At 37.7% G+C, this 17,230-nt stretch overlaps 1 protein-coding gene across 1 annotated transcript; it reads left to right on the top strand.

Annotated features, from left to right (window-relative positions):
• The first annotated feature begins 15,595 nt into the window (after positions 1-15,595).
• LOC118931247 (olfactory receptor 2AJ1-like) lies at positions 15,596-16,540 on the top strand. The gene has a single exon (XM_036923529.2). The coding sequence runs from the start codon at positions 15,596-15,598 to the stop codon at positions 16,538-16,540; it is 945 nt and encodes a 314-aa protein (XP_036779424.2).
• Positions 16,541-17,230: the final 690 nt, after the last annotated feature.

The raw sequence follows: 17,230 nt of genomic DNA, 5'->3' as shown, positions 1-17,230 counted from the left end.
GACGTACAAAAATGTTCAATCATGTTTAGCTGTCATAATAATTATGTGTAAAATAAAGTAAACTGACTGTGTGTCTTTTGAAGTTCATATTGTTTTCTTTGTAATCACTTAGTTGATTTATGGATTTATCAAAAAATGAAAATAAGCAGAATCACTTAGGTAAAGCACGCCCTTCTCTTTATCTGCCTCGCTGTAGCATGTGCCCTGTGGGTTAAGTAGTTTCATTCATTGAATCTGAAGCACCCAGGAGACCCTCAATGCCCAGCATATGACAGCCACCAAGAAGCCTTCCCTGGAGCATCTGTCTGGTGGAAGAGGCAGGCCATCTGCTCTTCCTTTAGCAGACACTGTGTCCTCGGGTCCTGAAGAGCTGGGAATAACATCTGCTAAACAGAGAGGATGTGATGGGGAAAGGGTCAGAGAAGGAGGACTCTTATTTTCTTCAACCAGAAGAAAAATGAGCTTTACTCTTATAACGAAAGAAGAAATCCATGTTTAACCTTACATAGTAAATATAAAACCGTTCCCTTCTTCCTATGACACAGTAATCTTTGCTGCACCCTGAGGAATGCCTGGTCTGCATGAGCCCCCACCTCCCTCTACATAGCGGTCTTCTCATCTTCCCTCCAATTCCTTCTCCAGTTATCCCCTGGGCTCATGACTCCCCATGTCACCCTTTTAAAAGGTGGCTATTTCGTCTCTGTAAAGCCACAGGCAACAGGATTTCATGGTGGCAGGTACTTCCCTGCTTCTCCTTGTCCCTCCCAAACCATCTGTTCCAATCCTCCCTTCAAACTCTCAGCTACTTTGAAGCAAATTCCTGGATGGAGGCACCACCCCACCCCATGCTTCTCAGATTCTCTTTAAAAAGTGACATTGAAGCAGATGCCTGAATGGTGGGCATCCTACAGGAAGGGGTTTTCTGAAGCTTCTGAGGCACCAGTGAGCCCCGTGTACTAGATACAGAAAGATTCATCAATGAGGCCCTGGCCTGCATGGTATGAAGGGACACAGCTCATGGGTGGGAGAGCTGAAGACTCCGTAGGGATGTCAAGGGCCGAGTCAGGAAGGGCCGAGTGTTTCTCACGAGGTTGAAGAGAGCATGTCTGCAACCAGGCAGGTCAGCTGTCAGTCAGACATGATGACCTGACAGGACACCCAGGTCTGAGCAAAAAGAGAGCCAAGGAAGAAATGTCTAAAGAGAGCAAGGAAGTCTCCAAGAGAAGTTTGCAGGAAACCAGAGATTGGGAGACCTCAAACCATCAGAGATGGTGAGGGAGACTATGGGTGTGGCAAGGATGTAAGAAAGAGGAGGCCATGTAAACATGAATTCTTCACTTTCACTATAAATAAGAACCAGTTATAATAAGATTTCATTTTTTAATGTAAATATAATGGTAGACACATAATAAGACATGCTGGAATTATAGTTAGACCCTTTTCTCCAAAATTTATGATTTAATAGAAATTCTGAATAAAGCAAAAATTTACCAAAAAGCAACCTCCTGCCTTTCTCTTCCCACATCAGTTTTTGGAACAGTTTAGTGAGCTATTTTTCATTAATATTCCCACATTGTCATGATCACTAGTAAGTTGCCAGGAGGCTCACAGCTTTCTGTTCCTGTGTCCCTGAGGCTGGTTCCCACACAGCAACTCCAGGAAGAATGCAGGACCACGCAGCATCCCGTGAAGATGCTAACTGGCAGGATGAAAGAATAAGAAAGGTACCTGTCTCTGCTTCCAGCACCCTTCTGTTGGCATTGTCTGAAATTCACTGCTTGGCCACGCTGCCCTGGCTTCAGGAACTACGAAGTGTGGGATTGTACATGGGTGGTACTGAGCCCATGCAGGTGTGTGCAATTAAAAAGGAGGGTAGAATGGATGTTTTGGAGCCAGCATGACCTGAAAGGGGCACAGTGCAGGGTGCACAGTACCACGAGAAGGAAAAACCCATGAGAGGCATGCATGCTGGCCAAGTAAAGAGGAGATGATGCTTGTTAAGGAAGTCAGGATAATTTTCTAATTGTGAGGGTGCGTGAATGGTGGCCCCCACTTCAGGGACTTACTGGGGCAGTTCAGCATTGGGCATCATACATTTCATGTCACTATGAAACACTATAAGCATGACTTCATAAAACCAAATGGCAAAAAGTAGCAGAGGTTAGATCACCTTGTAAGGATTCCTTATGATGCAGTGACTCAAAAAGTCAAAAAGGCTAAGAATTATAACATCAGATGGCCAGTACACAATGAACTCATGGGAAACTGATGATTGATTCCACAATAAGGAGCATTCCTGCACCATTGCTCACACACCCGTGTGTGAGTGTCTGCATGAGGAAGCCAAGCAAACGTTCATTCAACAGAGTGTCTTCTTCCCTCGGAGACTCCAAGAGCAGCTTTCCCTGCCAGAAACACACAGTGTACCTCTGATGAACCTCAGGGACTTGCAGTTTGCTTTACTCAGTTATACTCTCTTCTATCCTGAATATTACCCTCCTTCTTTCTACCTCTGTTTCTCTCTCTAGTATAATAGCTTAACATTATCAAAATAATAACAATATATTACTGGTAGAAATAAAATATAGTCATGATACAAAACTAATCGTAATCAGAAAACATAAGAATGTACATATCTTTTAAAATGGGTTATTTTACTTTTTTTGGCCCTTTCCCAGAAGTGAAAATACTGGGTCACATGGCATTTCAACTTTTGTTTTTATATTTTTGATAATCTTTCCATTTATTGGTGGTCAGAAAACCAAATTACTGTTTTCATATACTGTACCACTTTGATGTATGTGTATATAAGTATATGTATGTATGTATGTATGTGTGTGTGTGTGTATTTATCTGCTTATATGGAGGGGTAAATCATACATGCTGAGTTTGCATAACATAACACAGTTAACAGTTAATAATTATCCACATGTAAACAATATCATTAAGAACCAATGATTCCCTGTATAAAGAATTAATAAAATATAATTAAATTTCTTTAAGGTAATAAAACAGGCCAAAGTAAATTTTTTTTTATATTGACTGTTGATTCTGACTGAATTTTGTTTTTGTCTTTGAACATTTAAATCTAGGTGATGTTTCAAATTACAAACATAGATCATGCTAGTGTTTTTACAGCATTTGACTTCTTATTATGTAGGAAAGACCCAGAGACAATACTTTTAATTTTCTTTATGCTTTATCTAAATGAAAAATGAGAGAACAAATTGCATTCTGTGACCAATTTATTTATTCACGTATTCAGCCGATATTGAGGAACTGCTATGTAGCCAGCACTGTTCTAGCCATTTGGCTAGTCCAGGGTATAAAACAAAAGCCCATTACAAAGTTTAAATGCTCATGGCTACAATGACAACAGACTGTAAATGTGCTTCATAAGTTTATTATTATTTCACCTAAAAGGTGAAAAGTGATTGCACAGAAATGAAGAGAGCCCCGTAAGGAGGACCACGACATTTAGGGAGTGTGTGATAGTATTGAGATGGTAAATACTCAGGGATAGACTTGCTGGGTAAGGTGCCTTTTGAGACAAGACTGAAGCTGAGTAAAAAATATGGAAATGAAGACTTTGAGACATTACAGGGAGTTAAGGTCACTCAATATACTGGACATCATCAGCCTACTGTAACAAATAAATGCCCACTGTGTAAAGAATGCCCACTTCCAAAGCTGGTTGGGTGTCCTTTGACTTTAATTGCGAGTATGCACCCTTAGCTCTCACTTATGACGTGTTTCCGTATAAATGTGTTTCAGATTTTCACAGCTGCATTTTTTAGTTCTTACTAATTGATTTACTTTTTCTTTTCAGGTAAAAGGGGAATCCATGATGGGACGTGAGAATCACACTTTCAGCAGTGACTTCATTCTTTGCGGACTCCTCCTCTTCCCAAACAAGACTTGTTTCTCCTCCCTTATACCCATCATTTTCTTGCTGGCTGCAGCAGAGAGCACAGTGAGGACCCTCCTGACCCGCAGGGACCCGCGCCTCCGCACCCCAGTGTGCTCCTGCTCAGCCGTCTCTCTGTTATGGGAATCTTGCTCGGCAGCAACGTAGTTCCCCAAATGTTCGCCAACTTTCTGTCAGGCAGCAAAACTGTCCCACTCGCATGCTGCGGCTTCCAGATGTTTCTGCGCCTCACGCTCCTGGGGGGCGAGCGCCTTCCCTTGGCGGCCGTGCCTTAGGGCCGGGGTGTAGCCGTCCGCCACCTGCGGCGCCGCCCCGCCCTCAGGAGCGCTCACGTCAGCAGCTCCCGGCTGCAGGGTGCTGGCGAGCCGGACCGTCAGCTCCCTGAGCCACACAGCTCACGCCCTCCACGGCCCCTTCTGCGGCCCAAGGGCCATCGGTCACTTTCTCTGGGAAGTCCCTGCAGTGCTGAAGTGCCCTGTGAGGACACAACACGCTGCGAACGAGGGGTTTCCATAAGGGGTACCATTTCCCTCCTCGTCCCTTTCTCCCTGATTTCTGCTTCTTACATGCAAGTTCTCCTTACTGTCCTCCACATTAAATTACCAGAGGCACGGAAAAAGCCATTTTCTACGTGTTCCTTCAACGTGTCTGTGGCCATAATGTACTAGGGGCCCTGTATTTCCACATGTGTGGGACCTAAGTCGTACCACACTCCAGGGCAGGTAAGTTCCCGGCGATATTGTGCAACGTCCTTACACCCGTACTCAGCCCGATCATGTGTACCTTTAGGAATAAGACGCTCCGGAGACAATGAAAAATAGGCTCAAAAGTAACTCTCTCCATAAAAAATAAAAAATAGTAGAAAACATAATTGATGTGTGTGTTGTCTCTGTATCTATATTCAATGCTTAAAGGATATCCATGATTCATGTATCTGGAAAAAAAATAGCAGGTTTCTGTATCTTCTAGTGTGGAAAAGTCATGGATATTTCCAAAACTCTGATAATAAGTAAAGTTCTCACCCATTTGTTTTATAAACACTTACATCTAAAAAGGCAGTGCTCTCTCTCTGTTACCAATTAAAATCACCGAAGTTACTCATTATTAAGAAATCAAAATGACCCACATCTTCCATTTCCCTTCCACTAAAATTATAAAACTTTGTAAAAGTAATAATACAATAATGTTATATAGGATATATATTATTATAAATGCATTTATAAATAGAAAAACATAACTTCTATCTTTTTATGGAACAGTACAATTATATTGTGTAGTTTAAGGTGTACATGTATGGATTTGATACACTTATATATCACAAAAATGATCAACCCCTTGGTGTTAATACCTTTATCACATCACTTAATTGCCAAAAATAACATTTACTTGGCAAATTTCAAGTATAAATAAAACATCACTAGCTATAATCACCATGGTGCACAACGGGTCTCAAGAACTTACTCATCTTGTGACTGGAGGTGTGTAACGGGGGACCAGCCTTAGAACGTTTCCCCCACTCGGCAGAACCTGGTGACCATCATTCTTTGTGTTTCTATGAGCCTAGCTATTTCATATTCCACATACAAGTGATATCATACAGTACTTCTCTTACTCTGTCTGAATGTTTTCACATAGAACAGCCTTCTCAAGGTTCCGGCAGGTTGTCGCCAATGGCTGGATGTTCTTTCTCATGGCCTAAAGATGTTCCATTATATATAAAGCCATATATATGATACATATGTTATATATGGTAATATACATACTATATGTATATGTTGATATCACCATATATATATCACTGCATAGTGTATATAATTTCTTCATTAATTCACTCATTGACAGACACATTGTTTTTGTGTCATATCTTAGGTTGTTTATGTATCTTAGGTTGTTTTTATACCTTAGGTTGTATATATATCTTATATCTTCATTACTGAATAGCTCAGCAATGAACATGGATAACTGATATTTTTGTGAGTCCCTGTTTTCATTTTATTTAGATGTATACCCAGAATTGGAATGTCTGGATCATAATATTGTTGTATTTTAATTTATTTTTGAGGACTACCATTACTTTCCATAGTGATCAAAACAACTTACATTCAAAAACAACTTACATTCCCAAACTAGGACAAGTGTTTCCTTCACGTTTACCAACATTGTCTTGGGCCTTTCTGATGACAGCAATTCTAACTGGTGTGAGATGATTACTCATTGGGGTTTTTGTTTGCATTTTCCTAATGATTACTGATATTAAACAACTTTTCATGTTCCTGGTGGTCATTTATATGTCATTTTTGGGAAAAAAGCTTATTCAAGTCCCTATGCTTATTTTTTAATCAGCTTGTTTGCTTTTTGCTATTGAGCTGCATTAGTTCTTCATATACTCTGGGTATTAACTCCTTAACAGATATACATGGCTTGCAAATATGTTCTCCCATTCCTCAGGTTGTCTTTTAATTTTGTGGATTAGCTCTTGTGCTGTGCACAAGCTTTTCAATTTGATATAGTCAGACATTTATTTTTGCTTTTGAAGTTTGTGCTTTTGGTGTCCTGCGTAGGAAGTACTGACAGAGCCGAAAGTTCTTCCCTAATGTTTTCTTCTTAGCATTTCATTGTTTATTATGTTTAAATCAGTAATCCATATTGAGTTTAGTGTGTGACTGGTATAATGTAGGGGTTCAATTTCATTCTTCTACATGGGGTTATTAAGTTTTACCAACACAATTTATTGAAGACAATTTCCTTTACCCATTGAGTATTCTTGGAACACTTGTCAGATATAAGTTGACTACATATGTCATATATGTGAGGGTTTATTTCTGGACTCTTAGTTCTGTTCCATTGATCTTTATGTCTGTTTTTATTATGCCAGTGTCATATTGTTTTGATTACTATAGCTTTGTACTATATGTTGATACCAGAAAGCATGATGCCTTCATTTTTGTTCTTCTTTCTCAAATTTGCTTTGGATATTTGGAGTCCCTTGAGGCTCAATATAAATTTTAGGATATTTTTCTAGCTCTGTGAAAAATGCCATGGGAATTTGAGGGATTGCCTTGACTCTAGAGTGTTATGTGTAAGACAGAGATTTGATAGTATTAATTCTTCCAATTCATGAATATGGGATATCTTTCCATTTCTTTGCATCTCCAATTTTTTTGTTCAAACTCTTATAGTTTTTCAGTGTATATTTCCTTCCTTATTATCAACATCCCCCACCACAGTGTACATTTGTTGCATTTGATGAACCAACATTGACACATTATAACCACCCAGTCTACTGTTTACCTTAGTGCTCACTCTTGGTGTTGTACATTCTGTGGGTTTATACAAATGTATAACGCCTTGTATCCATCACTGTGGGATGGTTGGATGAAATAGGTGAAGGCGATTAAAAGGCACAAAATTCCAATTATAAATTAGTCAAGGGAATCTAAATACAGTAGGGAATATAGTAAATAATATTGTAATGTCTTTGCATGTTGACCCTTATTGTAGGGAGCATTAAAAAATGCAGATAACTGTAGAATCATCATGTTGTACACCTGAAACCCGTATAGTATTCTTTGTAAACTATACTTCAGTAAGAAATAATATACAGAGGTTTCACTGCCTTAAAAATCTTCAGTGTTCTTCCTGTTCATCCCTCCCACCTCCCCCAATCTCTTTCTCCAGAGTTTTACCTTTTCTTGAGTGTCATACAGTTGGAATAATACAGTATGTGGCCTTTTCAGATTGACTTCTCTCACTTACTAATATTCAGTTAAGTCCGTCCTTGTTTTCTCACAGCTTCATAACTCATTTCCTTTTTAGTGCAAAATAATATTCCATTGTCTGGACGTACCATGGCTTATTAAGGCATTTGCCTACTGAAGGACATCTTGGTTGCTTTCAGGTTTTGGCAGTTATGAATAAAGCTGCTGAAAACATCTGTGTGAGATATTTTGTGGGCATAAGTTTCCAACTCCTTTGGGTAAATACCAAGGAGTGTCATAGGTATATTGCATGGTAAGAGTTTGGTTAAAAAAAAGCCAAATTCTCTTCCAAAGTGGCTGTAACGTTTTGTATTCCTACTAGCCCTGAATTAAGAGTTCCTATTTTTCCACATCCTGGCCTGCGTTTTGTATTATCAATGTTCTGGATTTTTGACTTTCTAATAGATATGTGGTGGCATCTTATTTTTTTCTCAGTTAACCTTTTCTGATGACACGTATTGTGGAACAATTTTCCACATGCCTATTTGCTGACTGGATATCTTCTTGGGCATGGTGACTGTCAATGTGTCTGCCCATTTTTTAAATCACAGTGTGTGTTTTCTTATTGGTGATTTTAATAGTTATTTAATATATTTTGGGTAACAGCTGCAGCTTTTGCTGTGGCTTGCTTTCTTATTCCCTTGACACAGACTTTCACAAAGCAGAAATTTTCAATGTTAATGAAGCCCAACTTTCTCATTATTTCTTTCATGGATCATGCCTCTGGTATTGTATCTAGGTCATCAACATATCAAGGTTGGCTAGGTTTTCCTGTATGTTGTCTTTCAGGAATTTTATGTTTTTGTGAGTAACATTTAAGTCTGTGATCCATTTTTAGTTAGTGTTTGAAAAGTGTGCAGTGCTTCTGTCTAGATTATTTTTCTTACATGTGAATGCTCATTAGCTCCTCCACCATTTGTTGAAAAGATTATCTTTTTAATTGTATTGACTTTACTCTTTCATCAGAGATCAATTCAGTATATTTGTATAAGTTCATTTCTTATCGTTTACACAGAGCTACTTGCTTATTCTTTTCTGAACACCACTTTGTTCTGATTACTATAGCTTTATAGTAAGTCTTGAAGTTGAGTAGTATCAGTCCAACTCTTCTTCTCCAATACTTTGTGGACTACTATGGATCTTTTACTTCCTCTGAAAGCTTTAGAATAAGTTTGCCTTTCATTATAACCTGCAGTATTTTTCTAATTTTTATTCTTTGTATATTTTAGCTAGGCCCCAACCTTAAGAGTTTAATCTAGTTCATTTCCTTTGAACATTTTAATGCAGAAATATTTGTAGCTACTTCCCTCAATTCCTTTAGGTTTCTACTGAAATTTTATTAAAATAGAAAATTCATCCCCATTCTTCCAGTATAAACCAGTTATTGCCTTGTTACCATACTCTACTTTTTAACTTTTTCTTTCATAGAATGGCACCATATGTTTATGTGTGCTTCTATTTTTGAAAGCATATATCTTAAAAGCTCCTGTTTTATAACTGACAAATAGTTGATGCTTGTATTATATTTGTGGAATAAATAAAAGGCACTTACATAGATTAGATTATTAGCATTGTTTGCTTGATCCCTTAACACTGCATTAGCTGTGTACCTTGGATTATACAATGTGGATGAAGTGGCAGTACGATAGCTCCATCTAATACTGTAGTTCCCTCTCAGGGAAATCTGGAACCTCCACCATGAGATGTGCATGCCCTGTGGAACATCTGGCCACTCAGCTGGTTTAAGGAGATTAAGAGACACATGGAACCAACCTGAATTCACATCGGACAAACCTGTAGAGTTTTGTGAAATAAATGCTTATCATTTTCTAGTTCAGAAATTTTTGACTTCTTGTGTGCATCATCCTAATACAAATAGGAAAAACCTGACTCATACGGATACATAATACAGACTCCAAATGTAGACCTCACCATGTATGAAATATTACATTGTTCAAGCAATACAAACAGTACACTTGCTATCAAGGGAGATTATCTTCCATGCACCTGAGTAGTGGGATACTCTATTTAATTCACTGTGTGACTTACTCTGTAAATGGAGTCTAAATAAAGTGAAGGATTCCACATCCAGAAAAAAAATCTTTACAAGCTACCACCTAGTTACACTGCTAGTCCTGTGTCATGATAGTAGTGACTCAGTAGGGGCTAGTGAGCTTCCAACACAGGAAGCAGGAATAAAGATGCAGAGCAAAGTTGCATTTGATGCACACAGTAGGTGCTATCGATGAGAACTATCCGCACACTGTGATACACTGAGGTTTGGAAATTGTAAGCCAATTAATAGAGAGATCAAGGCCACTTCCAGGAGTTTGAACCTACCACTGGGTGAATAACAGTAATCCCATTCTCCATGATTATCTCAGGAACATGCACATGACAAGGCTTTGTCCTGTCTGCTCAGATGTTATCTGGGGAGGATTCTGACAATGAAGTTGTCCTACTCCTCTGATAGCTAGCTGAGCTGCATACTGCAGAAACTGTGAATTGTGCATGTGAAGCCTGGAAAAGCTGCTCATGTTTTTCCAGCCATACTATGTACATTTTCCCTGCAACTAATAGAAGTAGAGAAAAAAGTTAAGGAAATTTATGAATGCTTTGGTCAATCCACTGAATTAAACCATATGCTGTACCTGCACCACCAAACATTCTGTAATCATAACACAAGTTTGATTTTAATTTTTAATTATTAGGATGGAAAGAAAATTTAACTGATTCACTAATAATGAGATTATATGCTACTTTGACTTTTTTATGGAAATACAGTTGGTGTACAATATTTTATTGGCCTCAAGTACACAACATAGTTATTTGACAGTAATTTTTATTGTTAAATGCTTATCCAAAGTAGTGTATTTACTATCTCTCAACATATAAAGAGGTCACGGAATTATTGATTATAGGCTCTACTCTCATCCCAGGCCATTTGCAACAGAATGCATGGGCACAGAGGGTGTCATGCTCCGAGAAATAAGCCCGTCAGAGGATGCCGAATACTGTAGGATTTAACTTTCATGTGGAACCTAAACAAAACAAATTAAGCCAAATGAACGAAACAGTACTAGACTCAGGCACTGAGAAGTAGCTGGTGGTCGCCATGGTGGAGGGGCGGGGCTGGGCAGGTGAAAGATGTGTGGAGATTAAAGGGGCTATTGTTGCTTCTGATAATGATTTCCAACCATTTACAATACACATGTAGTCAATGTAATTAATACTTGAAAGTATCTAGATAGAATATTGATTTACTCCACAAAGCATGGCTCTAGAACAAAGACACATCACAAATGCGCCCCATGAATAATATTGCTTTTGAAAGACTTCAAATATCTATTACTGATTTATAGTTCACTCACTTTAAAATATAGCTCTGTAATAGCCTTTATTAGCTACTTTTTCACTTAAAGTGAACAAAGCATGGAGGTATCTAAGATTTTTATTCATTATTAGGACTGGACCTTATTGATGATAATATAAAGGAACATGCATGTATCTAAAACTTATTCCTCCAGTAATTGTTTACTACATTTTAATTGAAGACCCTATTATTCTATGTGTATCATAGATGACATGGTATTTCAAATTGATGTTACTGACTTTTTATCAGTGTCTTTTAAATGATCCAACTGTGATTTTTGGTAACTTTTGTGTACAGCTTTCATCAAGCTAATTGCATAATAAAATTGAACACTAGTCAAACTTTAAGACTGTTTAGCCCCCCCTTATTTCTCACAAAATGGCTCATTCGATCTCTAAATTTATACAAATTATTGTGTTAATAATTGTAAATACATTCCATTCCCCCATGCTTTACCCAAATCATATTAGACTCCTGAGATTGTAATTCATTCCTTTGGGAACATGAGAGTTATTTCTTATCATCTCTAATCAAGGATGATGAAAACCCCTTGGAAGACAATTCTCAAATGATGCAACGATCAAAGGGGAATAAAATCCCCATGTTTACACATTCTAGGGTTTAAATTATTTTGTTTAGTACTTATTTCCTGGTGCCATATACAAGCAAATGCTCATAGAAGATATTCTTTATTTAAATGTCTATTTACTGTAAACATTTCACTTGCATCCCAGTGCCAGGAGTTAAAATTGCATTGGTCTAGTTACGTGGACTTTGTGAACAGACCATTAATCACTAGGCAGGTAAGTAGCTATAAATGTGGGTATTTCTGCACGTGCAATTTCAAATTTGTGACTATGGGACTTCTCAATGCTTCAATTTCAAACATATATCACTGAAGTGTGAGAGAAACCACTGCTTCTAAGATCTTGCAAATAATATAATTTTGTTGCATGGACAACACATCTTCCTAACTTGGTTGTATCTACAAAATACAACCAAACTAATAATTTTAATTTCATTACCACAGTATCAATGAAGGCATAAATTCAGCCTTCTGTCTATGTATATGTTTGATTTTTCAGCTTTTTACATTCTTGTTACAAGTGGGGCAATTTCCTCCAAATAATGATGCAACGATAACATCTTGGTTGTGAAAGACTGTACCATGAATGTGGTTAACCGTTATCTAGAAATTCCCATGAAATGATCATTTTATGAAAGGCAATGTCAAATGACTGTCCAATCAAATATGCATTATTCTATTTTAAACACCTTTATGAAAGCAAACTGTATGGACTCTTACCATCAATGCATATTGCATTTTTCTCCTTTTGAAATCCCCATCTGCACTTCATAAAGCATCTCCTTTATATTCTTCGTGCATGAATATCAAAAGACTTCCCTATGTACCATAACTCATCATTTTGAAATAACAGGTGACAGTTCTGGATATCCAGTAGATAAACAAATAAGTAACATTTTCAAGTGTTCTTTTTATTTCAGTGAATTTTCTCATATGCCATGTGAGAAGGGCAAGGTACAGAAAATAGTACATAAAATCTAAAAGTCAATCACATCCTTTTGAAGACACAATGGAATAAGGGAGGGTAGAGGTTAGGGTGGAAGAACAGAGAAAAAGAGGGGAGAGGGATGGGGGAGAAATATGAGGACAAAATGAGGTAATACTGAAAAAACTGCCCAGAAGTTTGGAACATGACCGGTAGGAAGAACATTAATATTTATTAATACTAGCTTTATTCCAGCCATTGTCCTAAAGCAACTTGATAGTTAAATCCTTTTGTTTCAACTTTCAGGTGGGGATTGGAATCCAACTTTGTGGATGAGTAAAGCAGGCTCTAAATCACAAGCTTGCCTCAAACCACAAGCCTGTACCTGGCAGAACACAAATACTAACCTGTCTAACCCAAAATCCATCGTGGTAAGATTAATTGATTAATTTCCCCTTACATTACAGTGGCTAACATTTTATGCTTATACTGTGAATATTCCTGAACAATACAAAGCATGCGCTCTATTCTCACAGTTTCCCAGGGGCATAAAAGGAGGATGAGAGAGCGATGAGACATTTAAAATGTTGGCAATCTCTGCAGTGACTTCTCGTTTGAGTAAATCATATAAAACGAACAGGCTTTGATCTGAAGAAGAAAGAAGTATTAAAGGAAAGATAATTCAAACTTGGCTAATCACTTGTGAAAGCTAATCTTCCACTCTTGAAAATCTCCTAAATAACATCATATGGTTGCCCAGAGGAAGAAATTCAACTATAGAATTTGTAAAATGGGGATCTAGGGCCCAACAGCTTTCCAAGAAATTTATTTTCCCAAGTTAGATCCTGGAACTGATCAATTTACCTGACTACCAAAAGAAAAATTTGATTTTTAAAAATGATCAATTTGCATTTAACAATATAAAAAGTATACATTTCATCTATGAAATAAATGTTTGAGATAGATGATTAAAATCTCAATTTTTCAAATGATGGAACTGAAGCTTAGAGTGACTTAAATATTTCATTTCACTACATATCACTCAGTAATGCAGGAAACAAAACCTCAGTACTGAATTTTGACTCCAAATCCATTTATCCTGCACCAAAATCCAATTGTGAACCCATTTAATCATATGTGATTTCTGTGAGTGAATAAATAGAAATATTGCAAAAACAAACTCAATTTTAAAGAGTTTGTACTCATTTTAGAGACAGAAAGACATTTAATAGTAAATGAGGCACTACCCCAGGAATAAAGTGCAGGAAGGCAGCCCACGTGTTAAGAGCCATAGTCATAATAGGGACGATATTGCTATGGAATGTAAAGGAAGATGACTGCATGGACTGGGGTGGCCAGCATGGCACAAAGATGAGAACTTGTTCTTACAGCTTTGGGGGGATTCCATACGTTTTGTTTTTATGTTTTGAATTGTTTTGGTCATTTTGTTTTCTGAAAATAATAAATTAGGAAAGAGTGGGGGATCCAGACAGCAAAAAGTGTGAGCAAAGATATATTTATGGAAGATTCAGGAATATGTCCTACAGTATGAGACTTGCAACACAAATTATTTAAATAAAAATACAAAAAGTTAGCATCACACGGGACTGTATTTGTTTTAATCCCAATTAGAGTTTGCAATCCTTGCTAAGGAAAAAGCTATTGGGTATGAACTGAAAATCTCACTATTTTATTTAAGTGTACAGAATACTCAGTTGTTTTGCATAATGTTAGTAAACTCTATTCTTTTTATTTTTCTGTTTTCTGTTTATAATGCTTACTATGATGATGGATATCTATTGATGTATTCTACTGTTAAAGATGTTTATTTGTTTTTTCTGTGTTGATCATACACTGAATTAATTTAAATGTTTAAATTCAAATACATTTAAGCTATGGAATGCATATTTGTTGAAACCTTGACATGAAAGTATATTTCCAATTCAGTATTCATTCACAGCTGTCATCCTTCCCAATTTATAAACCACCAGGTCCTCTTTTTATGAGCCTCGTGATAAACAGATAATTGAAGACATGATCACTGCATGAAACCACAAAGCAATGTAAAAATTGAGGACAATAATCTGACTAATTTAACTAAATGGTGGTTTGGGCTAATAATAAAAAATATAATGTTTTAGAGGACTGTTTTACCATGTTTTTCAAGAGAAGGATTGAAATCCTTACAAGGAATGTTCTTGTGAGGCTGAAGAATTTGGAAGTTAGAGGGTGAGCAGCAGCTGCATATGAAAACAAAGCTTTTCCAGCGCTGAATGAAGGTTCACACTGCTACATGAAACTGCATCAGGCAGAGGGTTTCTAATGTGCAAATTACCCCTGGGACCCAGTGCATAATTTCCTCATCACCAAGATTAATATCCATATCCCCATTTGTTCTTGAAAGCTGATTGTATGGTATGAAGAAGAAATGACAATGATTCATGGGGAACTGTGTGTGAAATGCTCATTATACATAGAAAACTCTAGACATATGAAGTGAGAAAAATATCTTAAAAACATCAAATAAATTGAGAATTATGTTCTACTTGTCAATACAGAACACATATGCACCTGTGCTTATAGTGTTTGAAGCCTCCACGTGCAATGCTTTTCATCTTTAACAAACTTGCTTACAGAGTTCTGCTTTGTTCCAGGGATCAGAGATCTGAAGCTAATGGCAGAAGGTGGAACAAAATCAATCTGATTGGTTTTATCTCACTAGAGAATCATCACCTAAAGTGCTGGTAAACTACCAATAAGCAATTATTTTTTATTCACCTCCTTTGCTTTGAAAGAACCTATATCCAAAATATATTAAAAAGGAAAACATATCCATCTATTTCACGCCTTATATCACTAGATCAAATAAGACAACTATCATTTGATCAATTCACCATTTTTTCTGAAATTCTTTAGGTAATATGAACAATATTTTTGATGGGTTAAAATCTACATCATCCACTATTAACTGTGAAGTAGTTTCCATATTATATGCTTTTACTTTTACCCCGTGAATATTCCAAACATGACGTATGTGGAAAATTACACTGTAACTGACTTCATTCTTCTGGGTCTGCTGCAGGACAACCCAACTCACTTCTGTCTCTTTGCACTTATCACCATGACTTTCCTTGTCACGCTGACGGTAAACAGCCTCCTAATCCTGCTGATCTTGGTAGATACCCATCTTCATACCCCTATGTATTTCTTCCTTTGGCAGCTCTCTCTCATTGACATCCTCTTCACGCTTGCCATTGTGCCCAAGATGATGACTGACTACCTTCTGCATAACACAGTCATCTCTCCTTCCAGCTGTGGCACCCAGATCTTCCTGGGATTGGCTCTGGGTGGGGCTGAGTGTATTCTCTTGGGCTTCATGTCCTATGACCGATATGTTGCCATCTGCAAGCCTCTGCATTATCCTCTCCTCATGAACTGGCCCCTCTGTAGGCAGATGGCTGTTGGCTCATGGGCCAGTGGTGCTTTCAATGCTTTGATACATACTGTCTACACCATGAGATTCCCCTTCTGTGGACCCAGAGAAATCCACCACTTCTACTGCGAACTTCCTGGGCTCTTGCGTCTCTCTTGTGAAGACACCTTGGCCTATGAAACTGGGGTTTTGGTCAGCACCAGCATTCTGCTTCTGCTCCCATTCTCAGTCATCCTGGCCTCCTACACACTCATCCTGGTCACCATCCTCCAGATGGCTTCTGCCGAGGGCCGCACAAAAGCGTTCTCCACCTGTTCATCTCATCTGACAGTGGTCAGCTTATACTATGGTGCCATCATTTTCATGTATATGAGGCCAATCTCTTCCCATAGGCCAGGTCAAGATAAAGTCATATCTGTCTTCTACACCATTCTGACACCCATGCTCAACCCATTGATATACAGTCTTCGAAATAAGGATGTGATGGGAGCCGTGGAAAAAATTATATGGAAAAATATGGATATAAAGACTCAGTAGATATTGTGTTATTAAATGTTTCACTATATGCAACATTTTTAACTGTCAGAAAAACAGGAATATATTAGGCTATGAGATATAATGTTGCATTCAGTCTATCAACATAAGGTAAATTTAATCTCAAATAGATAGACCTGTATTTAGAGCCAGGGTACAAAATAGCCATGCCTTCTTATTGCATCATATGTTGAATATAATTCAAAATAATAAATTCCAAACTATAGCATCAATTGAGAAGTCTGCAAGCCATAGGTCACCATGCACTGATCAGAACCATGAGTTCTGGACTCTCATGTGAAGGAACAGAAAACAAGATAAAGACTTGCCCTGCTGTCTTAAACTTCAGCTTGACATTATGCAGAGGAATATTATGCCAATAAAAATGTACACTCTTGAGGTGCTACATTAGAAAGCACAAGTTTCCCAGCTGTTTATTTCCAGCTGCTGGCTTAGAAACCAGCCTTTTAGAATCTGCCAAGAACAGTAGACTCCCTGGGGCCTCATGTCTCCCTAAGTGAATCAGAGTCCTGAGTGAGTCTTTCAGTAGTGGTATCATAGGCAGTTTGTTTTTTTGTGTGTCTTCCTTCCTATATTCATAGTGTGAATTGAAAATTGACCACCATTTAGCTGAATAACTGAAAAATTTATTTGTCAGTTTTCTGTCTAGTTCAATACTATTTAAGGGTCTAA

Source organism: Manis pentadactyla, chromosome 13 (genome assembly GCF_030020395.1).
Source record: "Manis pentadactyla isolate mManPen7 chromosome 13, mManPen7.hap1, whole genome shotgun sequence".
Classification (NCBI taxonomy): Eukaryota; Metazoa; Chordata; class Mammalia; order Pholidota; family Manidae; genus Manis; species Manis pentadactyla.
This window is presented reverse-complemented; position numbering and strand designations above follow the sequence as displayed.

Bases quoted from the DNA above. Each gene is read 5' to 3' on its own strand.
- LOC118931247 (XM_036923529.2), top strand. From the start codon at position 15,596: ATGACGTATGTGGAAAATTACACTGTAACTGACTTCATTCTTCTGGGT.